The sequence below is a fragment of the Macrobrachium nipponense genome, chromosome 40 (genome assembly GCF_015104395.2).
Source record: "Macrobrachium nipponense isolate FS-2020 chromosome 40, ASM1510439v2, whole genome shotgun sequence".
In the NCBI taxonomy this organism is placed as follows: domain Eukaryota; kingdom Metazoa; phylum Arthropoda; class Malacostraca; order Decapoda; family Palaemonidae; genus Macrobrachium; species Macrobrachium nipponense.
Genome location: NC_061101.1, coordinates 52,231,564 through 52,245,525, shown reverse-complemented (window position 1 = coordinate 52,245,525; position 13,962 = coordinate 52,231,564). Strand labels below are relative to the sequence as shown.

General features: G+C 33.6%; 1 protein-coding gene across 1 annotated transcript in view; it reads right to left on the bottom strand.

Moving 5' to 3' along the window:
* The window catches only part of LOC135212244 (uncharacterized), a 57,900-nt gene extending 46,997 nt beyond the window's left edge, over positions 1-10,903 (bottom strand). Inside the window, exon 1 of the mRNA XM_064245687.1 lies at positions 10,831-10,903. Coding sequence (XP_064101757.1) covers positions 10,831-10,903 — 73 coding nt within the window. The remainder of the gene's footprint in view (positions 1-10,830) is intronic.
* Between the last annotated feature and the right edge of the window lie 3,059 nt (positions 10,904-13,962).

The following is a 13,962-nucleotide window of genomic DNA, read 5'->3' as shown; positions in this document are numbered from 1 at the left end:
GCCAGCAAAGTTGGTTATAAATGTCTTGAGATAGTATTGGTGGTTAGGATATTTGCATTAAAATGAAAATACCACCCAAAACAATTTTTTATGCATAATCAGCAGTAATATACTGTATAATTTTGGCAACATAGAAATATAGCATAAGCTGAAAACATCTCATAATAAGGAATTCATGTTTTTTTTTGTTTTTTTTTAATATAGTGAGACTTGTGAGTGCTTGGCGACCCTAGGGTGGTCTAGCGATTGATTGGCCACTGTATTGTAGTAATAAAAAGGAATCTCTGGTAGGTGGCGGGCAGTATGAGGGCTCCCTGCTCTCCCTTTGGAATAGGGGTTAACGATACCAGTTCTTATTTACAGGGAACAGCAACAAAAAAGTATAAAAATAATTAATAAAATAAAAAAGGGGTAAAAATATATTCATCTTCGTGTACGGAACCTGAATTAGATGTGTTCACTGGTGTATGTATGTCTGTCTGCCTGACCGGAATATCTCTGAGAAGGAAGGAATAGACTGCATTACGTACGATTATTTGTTGCATTCGTTGCAACCTCAAGAAAATTCAGGACTTGGGCCGTGAATTGCTGACATACGAATGAAATGAAGTGAATATTTCGTCAACAAATTCTGGCAGAAAGTTACACCTCATCCCAACCTATTAAGATTTCAAGTGGGTCCGGACAACTAACCGGAACCGGTTCATAAAAAACTTGTATTTAGTCGGTTGACGACGGCGAAGGTATGCGGTTCTAGTTTTCACTCGGCATTTTATATTTCTGGAATTAACGTCGAATGTTATAGACGATTTTTAAATCTGGTTTTACAGTCATTTTGGAATAGATCATTGTAACATGACATTGCTTGACAGGAGCTGATTGACGAGAGTTGTGCGAATGACAGCTTGACCATTTTGATAATTCAAGTTTCAATAATTTATTTAGAAATTAAGAATTCAGTATTCAGTATCCTCGGACAATAGCCGTGCTAAACTGATCCCTCGTGTATGATTTTCGTATGCAGCATAAAGCATAAATATTGTTGTGTGTATATATATATATATATATATATATATATATATATATATATATATATATATATATATATATATGTGTGTGTGTGTGTGTTTATAGATATAGATATATATATATATATATATATATATATATATATATATATATATATATATATATATAGATATATAAATATATATATTAGATATATATATATATATATATATAATATATATATATATATAATATATATATATGAATAGGATGGAGAAAGCCGCGTAACATCATACCATCATACATGTATTTTCCAAATTTTCGAGACTTTGGGTCTCATCATCAGGGCTGTAAAAATTAATATACAAAATATCAAATTAAAAGGGACTTAGAAAAGAACGTCAGTATTAATAATTAATAAAAATTGAAGTAAACGTAAAAAGTTAAATATAATAATTTAAAAAATGAACTAAAAAAAATGAAATAAAAAAATATATATATATAAAAAATTAAAAAGTGAAGAATGCTTAAAAGTTAGTACCTATCTCTATGGAGTTCAAAAAAACTGAGTGACGTTGTCTGGTTTGGAAAGGAGGACGTCAACTATGCTATATATAGAACTGTGGAAGAAGTCTGACCATTTAATGGGGGCACAAGCTGTTTGATTGTTAACGACTCCAAAACGAGAGAGAATAGTCATTGGGCGCTTGGGTGACAATACGAAAATCCTTATGTCACCCAAGCGCCCAATGACTATTCTCTCTCTGTTTTGGAGTCGTTAACAATCAAACAGCTTGTGCCCCCATTAAATGGTCAGACTTCTTCCACAGTTCTATATATACATAGTTGACGTCCTCCTTTCCAAACCAGACAACGTCACTCAGTTTTTTAACTCCATAGAGATAGGTACTAACTTTTAAGCATTCTTCACTTTTTAATTTTTATATATGTATATATATTTTTTATTTCATTTTTTTTTAGTTCATTGTTTAAATTTTATTATTAAATTTAACTTTTTTTATGTACTTCAATTTTTTTATTAATTATGTAACTAGAGTCTTTTTTAATTTGTATATTTTGTATATTTTACAGCCCTGATGATGAGACCCAAAGTCTCGAAAATTTGGAAATACATGTATGATGTTACGCTGGCTTTTCTCCATCCTATTTTCATTTTAAATCTACGGCGTTTCCAGATGCCCCAACCTTCCTGTATATATATATATGTATAGATATGCAGAAGCCAGGTACTATATAAATCTATCTATCTATCTATCTATCTATCTATCTATCTATCTATCTATTCTATCTATCTATCTATCTATCTATCTATATATCTATATCAATATATACGGACAGGTATTGGCATAGTGCATTTGTTATTATGTTTCTGTATACTTTATTTTACGATGTGTTACGATCTGCTGTTTCTTTTTGGGATAACTTGAACAAGTATAGTAATTTGACCTGCTTGTCCTCCATCTTGGTGCGTAAGAAAACACGAAGACTTAACCGTACAAGGAGGTAGTTTTCTCAGATGTTTGTTTCTGTATGTCTTAACAGGTACGAAAATCCTCATCTTACTTATTTACTTATAAATATCTTGGATGATTGATGAATGGCAGGACCGGCCAGTAGAATTTTGTTAAGAAATGCGAACATGATATTTCACGAAAAAAATTGGCGTTCCTTTGTCTAAGTAAGGTGACCACGTAGAGGCTAGGAAATATAACATCAGAACGTATCCAAGATTTCCATATTTTCGTAATGACTGCTTTTGCTCCATAAATTAGATGTTACCATATGAGAGGTCCATCACGGTTAGAATAGAGAGGAGGTTGCCATTCATTTTATGGGCAGGTTGACATTGTGGCCGATTCCTTTTCCTTCTGGAAGGGAAGTCTTGAAGTCATTTGCAGATTTCTCTTTCATTTTGGGATTTTAATCAGGAATTGAATAGGAAAATTCTGCTGCCATTCAGGAGTAATTCGAGAGGACCCTTTTTTATGCAGCTTACAAGAAAGTGTAATTTAATAGACAAAGTATAAAAACAAATGAGTAAATAATTAAAATACAAAAGCCCATAGGGCATTTAGTGATTATAAATTTTTTTTAGTATTTAATTTATTTTAAATTTTAATGGTTTTATTTTATTTTTTTTATGTTTGAAAAAGAGCAAATGTATTTAATGTATACTTGTATTCGTGAAAATGCATATACCTTGTACAAGCTTCTTTTAAATTTCATTTTAATTCGTTCATCATCACGTGAGAGACTTATCTCGTCCCAGTTGTAGGCCTATGGCCTAGACCTGGTATTTCCTCCCAATTCTTTGGGCCAGCCCTATGAGAGCTGATAGTCAGCTCAGTGGTCTGGTTAAACTGTTGATATAACAATAATAATAATAATAATAATAATAATAATAATAATAATAATAATAATAATAATAATTAGTAGGGAAAAACTCTCTATCACGAGAGTATATATCATGTTCTAAAGGGTCCACAATAATACAAAGTGTAAAAAGTCCGTGTATAATTTTGAAGACTTTACAGAAAGCTTTCGAACCCTTCCCTGGGTTCATCTTCAGTCCAAATGAACAATAAGTTACGTCAAGTACAGAGGTAAATTTAAAAAACAAGAGCCGTTGAAGATCGTTGACAACGGTCGTTAGCTCGTTAATGGGCCAGGTGAAGAAAGAGGGTAGTTAACAGCAAATAATAATAATAATAATTGAGCGGTTCACAGTCTGAAATCAAGGTTGCTTGGCGTTCTGGGCTGTTTAACCGTTTACTTGACTTTTTCCTGGTCTTCCTGAAATGTGAGTGGTCTTGCTTTCTTTGACATATTTCCTGCTACGGTTTTTACCTAACCTTGTCGTTTTCTGTACTTATTCTGTATAAAAATCCTTTTTAGAAACATTTACTAAAAATTTCAGGAGTATTATAAATGCTGATTATATAAAAACTGTTTATAAATAGTCACATATATCCCCCGTACACATAACTTTTACCTCTCGTAGTTTTTTGCCTTATTCGAACCAGGGAGATTATTTATGTAACAGAGGTGGATGCTTTTGTTCAGTATTCTTGTTATTTTTTCTTTCTCTTGTACAAGGAAGCTTCGATTGGCTCTATCACTGTCAGATAATGATTTGATTCGATGAATGAGTCACACAATCATGATTGGGTTGAATACTGTCAGATATTTGAAGGTAGCTTTCGGATCACTGTCAGCCGCTGCTTCGATTAGCAATATCACTGTCAAAACTTTGTTCAGCTCACGTGTTCTGTTTGCCTTATGGTGAATCTATGAGAGTAGAGGTATAATGATTCTTTCTGTACTAGAATTAAAGCTTGGTTAATGGTGTTTATTAGAAATATATTGAATACCCCAAATAACTAAAGGTACAAGGTCTGTTAATGTAGCAAATAACCCCATAAGCGTTAAGGTTCGTACTGCTCAACTACAACTTGTTCCACTTCTTGTTAGTTCCTCGTTGGACCAGTGGTTTTCGGGCTCGGCTACCAATCCGGTGGTCCGAAGTTCGATTCTCGGCTCTGGCAACGGGGAATCAGAGGAATCTATTTCTTATAATGTGGTTCGGATCCCACAATAAACAGTAGGTCCCGTTGGACCAATTGGTTCCTAGCCACGTGAAATAATCTAATCCTTCGGGCCAACCCTAGGAGAGCTGTTCATCAGCTCAGTGGTCTGGTAAAACTGAGATAGACTTAACTTTTTTTTCCACTTCTTGTTACAAGTATGTCGGTAGACTAAAAATATATGCAGTACCGTCGCGGAACTCTCATATCTATGTGACTGAAGTTTTCGTTTTACCTGCTATATTATCGCTCCATTTCAAGGCCATTTTTAAATCTTTTTTCTTTTGGGTTGGCCTTTCTTAATCCAGGTGAAAACTGGTATATATACCCACTTACAACTGGGTAAACTGGTGTGCGGTAGGCAGTGAGCGATCCGTGAACATAGCAAACTTGAACATAAAGCTGCACCCCTCAGCTGTATTCCTACCACACACACACACACACACGTATGTATGTATGTATGTGTGTGTTTGTGTCTCATAATCAATCAGAGTCCAGTATTATTGTTGCTACATCTACTAATGTTAATATATTATAATTAAAAACACAATCTTACTACAAAAAACAGTAGTTTGGTCTGTCTGTCTATTATCTATAAGCACTTTTCACCGTTGCGGAATCCCACGTAAGTGCTTAATAGTTGACGGGCCAATTCATTAGCATTAGGGGTTAAAGATGGGTGAAGGAGAGAGGGTCTTTCCCTACTCAGTGACTACCTAACTAACAAGACTAAGCCATTTTCAAATCGTTGCTGAATATGGTAAGATAGGGGGGAAAATTACATCCGGGAAAACTACTACTCGGTTGGTAGTTTACGGTAAGCATTGAATTGTGAATTCTTACGTTCTGACAAGTAGGGCAGGTACAACAACATAGGAAATAACAAGAAAAGGAAATAAAAAGTTCGAGCGTTAGCTCGGTAAAAAAAACACCGGTGTTAGATAACTGTTACTTTAGAGTACAGTCACATCGTCTGGGGCCATGGCACCCTGCCTCACCGGCCCCGCTAACTAGTCGTACAAAAATGTTTGAATCCCGTCCCTCTGGAGACTGTTTCTCCAGTTGTCCTTGTAAGTCAGTCATATGTTGTTTATGAGAGCCCAAAAAAGTTCTTCCTAACCTCCTAATTGTCACAGGTAAAAAAGAGAGAAAAAAAACTATCATCTGATTGGTCAACTTAAAATTTTGTTTAAAAATTAATATCCAAAGGCGACTCCCTAATGCAGCAATTTTCCATATTTATCTGATGAAGTTTCGCTTGCAAGTTCATTAAACTATGGTATTAACTCCGAGAGTTAATATCATAGTTGTCGGTGTGAGGTGCTCGGCCGCTTATTACAGAGAGAGAGAGAGAGAGGACAAAAAAATAGGAAGATTCGTTGTAAGAGATTAAAAATTGGAAGGTAGAAAGAAGTCAGTGGGTGCAACGTGACCTTTATGTGAAATCATCTGTAAATAGGGAAAAGGGTAGATAACGTTCCGTCGACAGCAGCATCGGATATAACGGTCAGATAAATAATTTTTCAATTAATCTTCCGAGCCCTAAAGTGGTATTCTGAAGAAGGGAACTCTGTTTTCAGCTGGGCCAATTGCGGAGATATCAGGAGCGAAGACTTGAGATCAAAAGCTCCACGAGATAGGGTGTCCTGGCATAAACAAGATCACGGGGAAGATATTGTTAGATGCGTCTGTCAGACCACTTGAAAAGACTTCATGGCTTGTCTGTTTGTCTCGTGATAGCGCTCTTAAATGACAGGTTAATCGTAACGGAGAAATCAATTAACCAGCACTACTAGGTTCTTATTGTGTGTGCGTTCGTTTATTTGTTTTTATCGCAGTTGGAGTTTTTTTTTTATATAATCCTATATAAATCTCACTCCGTGTCTGACATGTTATCTTCCTTCTCGTTAAAGGACACTGGACCGTTCCCTTATCCTGGTCCGTAAATGTTGGTCCGGAGAATTGAGAAACGTATCAGAATTTTATTCATGTTATTAAGTTTAGAAATTGAATAGACCACAGCGTAGCCATCAGCTGAATCTAGAACTAAGAGCATGGGTGAAGTCAAGTGAAATTCCGATTGCTTTTTATTCTGGCATCATAATTTTAGGAACTGGTATACATTTGGAAAAATTATATATGCTTATATATATATATATATATATATATATATATATATATATATATATATATATATATTCTGAAGCCACTTGGATAGTTCAAAATGAAAAGTCAGAGTGCCAAGCACGCAAGTGCATTTAACATATCTTTGTGCCCCGAAGATGTGTTAAATAAACAAAAAAATGTGCTTACTTTTGTGATTTCTTATATATATATATATATATTATATATATATATATATATATATATATATATATATATCTATATATATATATATATATAATATATATTATATAAAATTTTTATCACGTCACCGGGATTCATATACATACATCAAGCTACAAATGTCCTTTTAATATCCAATTTGCAGTACCTCGAATTACAACGAAGGGGAATTTTTTTAATTGATAATAATTTCTCCTCTCGTGGATCAACTAAAAAATTCCCTTCGGCTAACGTACATGAAAATGTATTAATTCCGAGATAGAGCGAAATATCATATATATATATATATATATTATATATAATACTATTATAATAATATATATAATATATGATATACTATATATATATTAAAATAAAACTTGTTACTCAAGACTGCTGGCCGTAAGCTAGCACCGACTGATCTTCAGAGCAGCCTGTTGATATATGACAGCATCAAGAGTATATAGTATCAAGCCAGCGCAAAATTTTATGAATGAAGCAAATTCCGTATTGAGTTAAAAGAGCTCCATAGCAAGTATTGCTCTATCAACGAACTGCACCTTCCTTGTCTCACTCTCGTAGCTAGTTTTTCTCGCTCAAAAGGTTTAGTGATCTTTACTTGGTGGATGATTGCGATGATTATCTGTGTTTGCTTGGGATTTTGTGATAGGTAAATAACGAGTTAGATTTAGCTTTGGTAAGACTCATCCATTTCGTTCAAACAATCTTATCTCTCTCTCTCTCTCTCTCTCTCTCTCTCTCTCTCTCTCTCTCTCTCTCTCTCTCTCAATAAGTGTTGCTCCGACTGTCTCTCATGCACTCATTTTTATTTTTGTCCTCATCATGGTTCAGATTCCCTCGGTGTTTTTGTTCGAGATGAGGAGGAGGGAGGGAGAATGAACGACCGTGGCGAGGCAAGTCCAAATATAGATGGCGCAAATATCAAAGATATAATTGAACTCTTAAACCAGCCAGCCTGAAGCTTTAAATGTCAAATCAATTAATTAAGACTCGGACGACAGTGATCAAAAGAAAAGTTCTTGGCAGAACGAACATTAGTATAATTAGAATGAAAGTTCTTGGTAGACGAGGAGGTGGGGCATTGGGGGCAGGGTCTACTGCCCTATTACTGCTAGCTAGCTATTACTGCTAGTAGGACCACTATCAAGTGTGCAGGCAAGTGGGAAACCGAATATCACACGATCCGGAATATCTACTAGTTTTAGAGGCCTACTCTAACAATCTCTTTGTTTTATTTTTTCCTTTGGCTGCATACCACACCATAACCATTTTCTGAGGTATATAAATTTCCAGGTAGTTGAATACAATTTCAAGGCAGTTAGATACAGTGAACAATGGTTTTTTTTTTTTTTTTTTCTGATGTCCTGCACGGGAGGTCTCTCTCTCTCTCTCTCTCTCTCTCTCTCTCTCTCTCTCTCTCTCTCTCTCTCTCATCTCCAGTAACTATTGAGAAATTAGAGCACACCTTTTATAAGCCGTAGTTAATGGACCCGTATTTTTATTTTGTATTTTAAAGGGCCATATATTACCTGGGATTAGTAAAATTATTTCTGCCTTGAGTAGTCATCCAACCCACGTAATTTTATTGCAATCGATACTAACATAGCGTAATATATATTTTTTTAGTCCAGTATTTTATTGATTTCCGTTCGTTAATATGATGGAATATGTTTTCATACATTTTACCATGATAGCACTTTCTCGGAAATAACATTTTGAGGCCTAATTCGGCCATATATGGTAGGAAAAACATTCAACTAAAGTAGTGGAGTTGAATCGTTATGACTTTCGGAAGGCCGTGCCTTAACATCCATTGGTCTTGTTTGAAAAGTCTCCTGTTTTCCTTCCTTAGGTAGGTGGTCAAATAAAGATTTGTAATTACAATATCCACACAGTTAATGCGACATATTCGTTAGGCGTGAACGCTAACTGCCATGTATCGTTCTATGTTTCCCAGAATATTTGAGAATATAGATTCTTTGTGTTCTAACTACGTGTTAGAAAATATGCATTTACTTAAACATTATTCGGAAATCGCTATTTTATATTCATTGAGAATTTCTTTTTTTCTCGTTATTCCTCTTTTGATATAATTATAATTATGTATATATATATATATAATATATATATATATATATATATATATGTATATGTATATATTATATATATATATATATATATATATATATATATATATATATGATATATATATATACACATAAACACACACAACCCGGGTATATATATATATATATATATATATATCTATATATATATATATATATATATATATATATATATATATATATATATATATATATATATATATATAATATATATATATGTAATCACTTTAGCACGTGATTCATTTATCATAAATATGTCTCTTTTTTTCACTTGTGGATATATATATATATATGAGAGAGAGAGAGAGAGAGAGAGTTTTGGGTTTCAGTGTCATTGAAAAGCTCTCGCTCGTTGTTTAGGATATGTTTTCCTTTCTCTTTTGGTTTGGAATTATTCCAAATAGAACTATAATAATTGTGCTGTATGTTCAGCACTGGTAACGATTCACTCTTTTGATAGTTAGATAACAAGAAATAATCGGTCTCTTCAGAATGCACTCAGGCAACATTTCTAATCACGTTCACACCGATTAGTGCTGTCAATCTTTCGGATTTATGGTGCTTATTTAAATTTAATTTTTCTACGATTTATTTTTGTGTGAAATTTACGGCGAACAAAACGACTTTGTGTTCATTTCTTTCAAATTTATTCTTATGTAGAATTTATGCTGACGATTTTAAAATTTTAAATGATCTTAACGTTAGTTTAAAGGTGTATAAAATTAACTGTGGCGTAGTTTCCAGATGGCATTGATCGTAAAATTATACTGTGGTGAAATTGTTCCTGTGACTTCTTATTAAATAGATTGTTATTGGCACTTGATTGCAGTTTGGTGTGCACTGCTGTGATTTGTTTTCAAGTCCTAAGCTATTCAGATTATGTTTTAAAATGTAGATACACACATATGTAAAGATGTGCATAACATGTATAGATAATATATATTTATATAATAGATATTAATTGTATATATAACAGTATATTAATTTATGATATATATGTTATATATAACTTATATATATATTATATATATTATATATTAGAATTAGTATATTGTGTGTGTGTGTACGAGAGAGAGAGAGAGAGAGAGAGAGAGAGAGAGAGAGAGAGAGAGAGAGAGATAGATTCATGGCCATTGAAGTAGCTTCTAATCAGTTTTTCTTGCAAACAAGAACATTTCGTGTTCTTTTGACTAAATTTTCATGTATCTTCTGCATCAAACATAACTATCATATTTCTGCATTCTGGGAAATTTATTGGACATGATTATCAAAGTAAGTGATTCTTAAAGGACCCTTTCCAGGTTAAGAAATACTAAATAGTATTCATGTTAATCATTAGTTGGTACAAGCATAAACTATGAAATTGTGCAAGAATAGAAGTAATTTCTTTATAAAAAAATTATATTTGCATAATTTGTTCTTGGGAAGAACTAGTTTTCAAATCTATTCAATAATCCGACTTTAATAAGCAAGTAATTTGTAACTGAAACGAATGTTAGTACCTTGCCATTTGGTCAGTTGATGCGCCTGAGAGAATATAATAAAAAAAGAAATAAAATGAAATAGAGTAATTGACACATAGACATATTTTATATTCTGGTTCTAATGACATAAATGTAGTCTTGAGAGATGATTTGAGATGCAAAACACGTACTGAACCTCGTCGTCCACAGTTTAGTAGGAAGAGAGAAAAAAGAAAATTGTTCCTTTTTACGCTGTCAAGGGTTTTGGTTCCGAAAACGCACCTCGTAGAGTCGACGGTGGAACAAAGAGCCCTCGGAGCGCAGTGGAGAGAATCATGGAGCCTTTGACGGGCATCTTTGACTTTAGTATTGAATTGCATCTGCGGAATCACTCAAGCGCAGCTGAAAATTGGTCACACAGGATTGAATCTGGCCACCACGTGGAAGCGTGGAAGCAACTCCAATTAGTAACGTTTGCCTCTAGTAGTTGCCAATAAAATCTAATCTTCAGTGACTGTCTTTGGTATGCAGCTTCTGGTAATAATTCGAGGAGATGAAGATGGTTACACTTACGGACACAGGACACCAATTTAGCGTTAGAAGAAAAAAAAAGAAAAATCCGAACATTTCATAAAATAGAATTGTATGCAGTGTCAACGAAACTTACTCTGATAAACCATCTTGTTTAGGGACAGTTATTTTGACTCGTTCTTTAGGTTGATTTGACTTGATTAGCAAAGTTTATAAACAGTTGTTACAATTTCTAGAATGACACCAAATTTCATTGTGCTTAAAGTGCTCCTGATGATAATTCCATCAACTGATACTGGCAAATTCCTCACAGCCTTCTACTTGCAATTCTGTAGGTGCGCCAGTTTTACAACAGTTATTTTAGAAGTCTAATTCATAAGTATTTGACACGTTTTCACCTTAACGCGTGATATTTAAAGTACTTGAGATAGAGCCTACCTTGAAGATGATCGGATGAGTAAAAAGCCCCATTTGAAACGGTAGTTCGTGATAGATATGATTTTCTTCATATTCGCGTAAGTGTAAGCGGGGGATTGTTAATATATAAAGAATGTATTCAGATTTGGGTGGCCGTGGAAAGAACTTACTATTATCATGTTCTGAGCATCCGGCAGCGCTTTCTTGACTGAATACCAGTGGTGAAAACACACAAGACAGTAACTATTCTCTCTCTCTCTCCTCTCTCTCTCTCTCTCTCTCTCTCTCTCCCCTTCTCCTTTGTTTTATATGTATACCTGGTGTATTTACCTTGATCACGCTTCTACGTTATCACTGACAATACTACATTCTTCACTAAGATTATTCTTCGTGTTCCCAAATTCATTTTTCTTCCTGTGCCCATAATATTTGAAGACAATCGGAAGGCCGATCACGTAATCAGTAAATTTGCTACGTACTTGCATTACTGCACGGACATAATGACATCTGTAATGTGATTATGCCAGACTAATCCCACGGTCGTGTTACATTTTAAGTGTAATCCTACCGCTCACAGATAAGCTTTAATCTTTCTCTCTCTCTCTCTCTACCATGACGTTAGAATTGAGAAGTAGTTATTTTATACATTTTATTATCGTTCAAGAAAATTTTTGAAGTGTGTAATCATAATTTATAAGATATTTAGAGTTTTTGTATCTTATTTTTTATTGTAATGAAATCGGATCCAAGATACAGCTTATCTGAGTGTGTGTCTGAGAGAGAGACAGAGAGAGAGAGAGAGAGAGAGAGAGTATTATTAATGTGTAAGCGAAAAGTTACCACTATCGAAACTACACCTGCTTCAGATCTCAGGTTTAGTGTATCACATGAATAAGCTAGTTATCTTAGATCGGGTGGTTACTGCCTTCGTGTAGTTATGCAGCAATGTCGGTTTAATTTCTGATATTTATCTAATGATGCTCGTTCGAGGAAAATGAGTTTTGTCTTGCAAGTCGGCGGTTCTAGTGAGCATTTGTTAGTTTAGGCTCTCTCTCTCTCTCTCTCTCTCTCTCTCTCTCTCTCTCTCTCTCTCTCTCTCTGGGCCAGATGTGTGTCAGGTTTTATAAATACCCCTGTTCAAGGTATTTCCTATATCCAGTTTGCTTTAGCGTGTCGTGTGGTGATGTGAGAACATTATGAAGTTCAGGAATGCCGTTTAATTCCTTTTCATTACCTTCCAACCTCTTAATGTCTGTATCCCCTCTAGTTCAGATTTGTTCCAACAACTTGAAGGCTTTATTCCATATTATTTTGTAGTCATCTTGTAAGAAGATTCCCTGGGCGCCAATCACTTATCATTTTGCTGATTTTAAAGTTTTCCAAAAGGGAACTTCTCTCGTTTTGATTGCTTACATCTTACTGGGTGACCTGTTCGAGTAACGCACGTTTCCTTCTTCATCAAACTAGAAGCGAGTTTGAGTTTGGAATTCTCACTCCCTAGATGTCTAGTATATTATTCATAACTCTTAATTTTGTCTTTATATATAGAATATATATGTGAGCCTAGTCCTCTCTTTAGAAATACCATTGAAGGGTACATCATTTGCTCTAGTTTTACTCTGCAGATAAATGTTTTCATTTTTTTCCCATGGGTGATAGTGTTATGATATCCAGTGATAAAAAACTGGTTAATTGGAAATTATGTTTGTATGCTATTTACTGGAATGTAACTCTTCATGCTTAATTTGTAACCCTTGAAAACAACCTCTGGCGCATTTTATGGAAAAATTTACCTCCTAGATATTTGTGCGAATCAATATGGAAACTGAAAAAAACGGCTTGGTTAATACCTTACTCGTTACACCTAAGATAATTTGAATATATATATATATATATATATATTATTATAAATATATAATATATATATATATCTATATATATATATATATATATAAATGAGAGGACAGGGTGTTAGCAATCACCCATATGTATGTGTGAATTGCTAACGCTCTGGCCTCTCAATTAAAAGACCGAGATTGGGTCCCAACGGAAGTGAAATTGAGTTCTGTGAAACGTGTTCGCATGCATACATTATTTGTGGTATAATATATATTATATATATATATATTGATATATATTTCTATATCGATATACCTATATATATATATAATAATATATATATATATTAAATTAATATATATATATACATATATTTATTTATATATATATATATAAGATATATATGATTATATATATATATATATATATATATAATATTTATATATATATATTATGTTATTTAATAAGAACTCTATGACATTTATTTATGACTGATCCTTGCATCATAAAAAAATAGCATTTATATTCAAAGCTTTCAATAGTTTTCGTATCTGTGCAGAGTTTATTATATACGGATGTGGTGAAATACTCTCTTTCTTAAATGGTTCCTTATTCTGATTAGTTTTT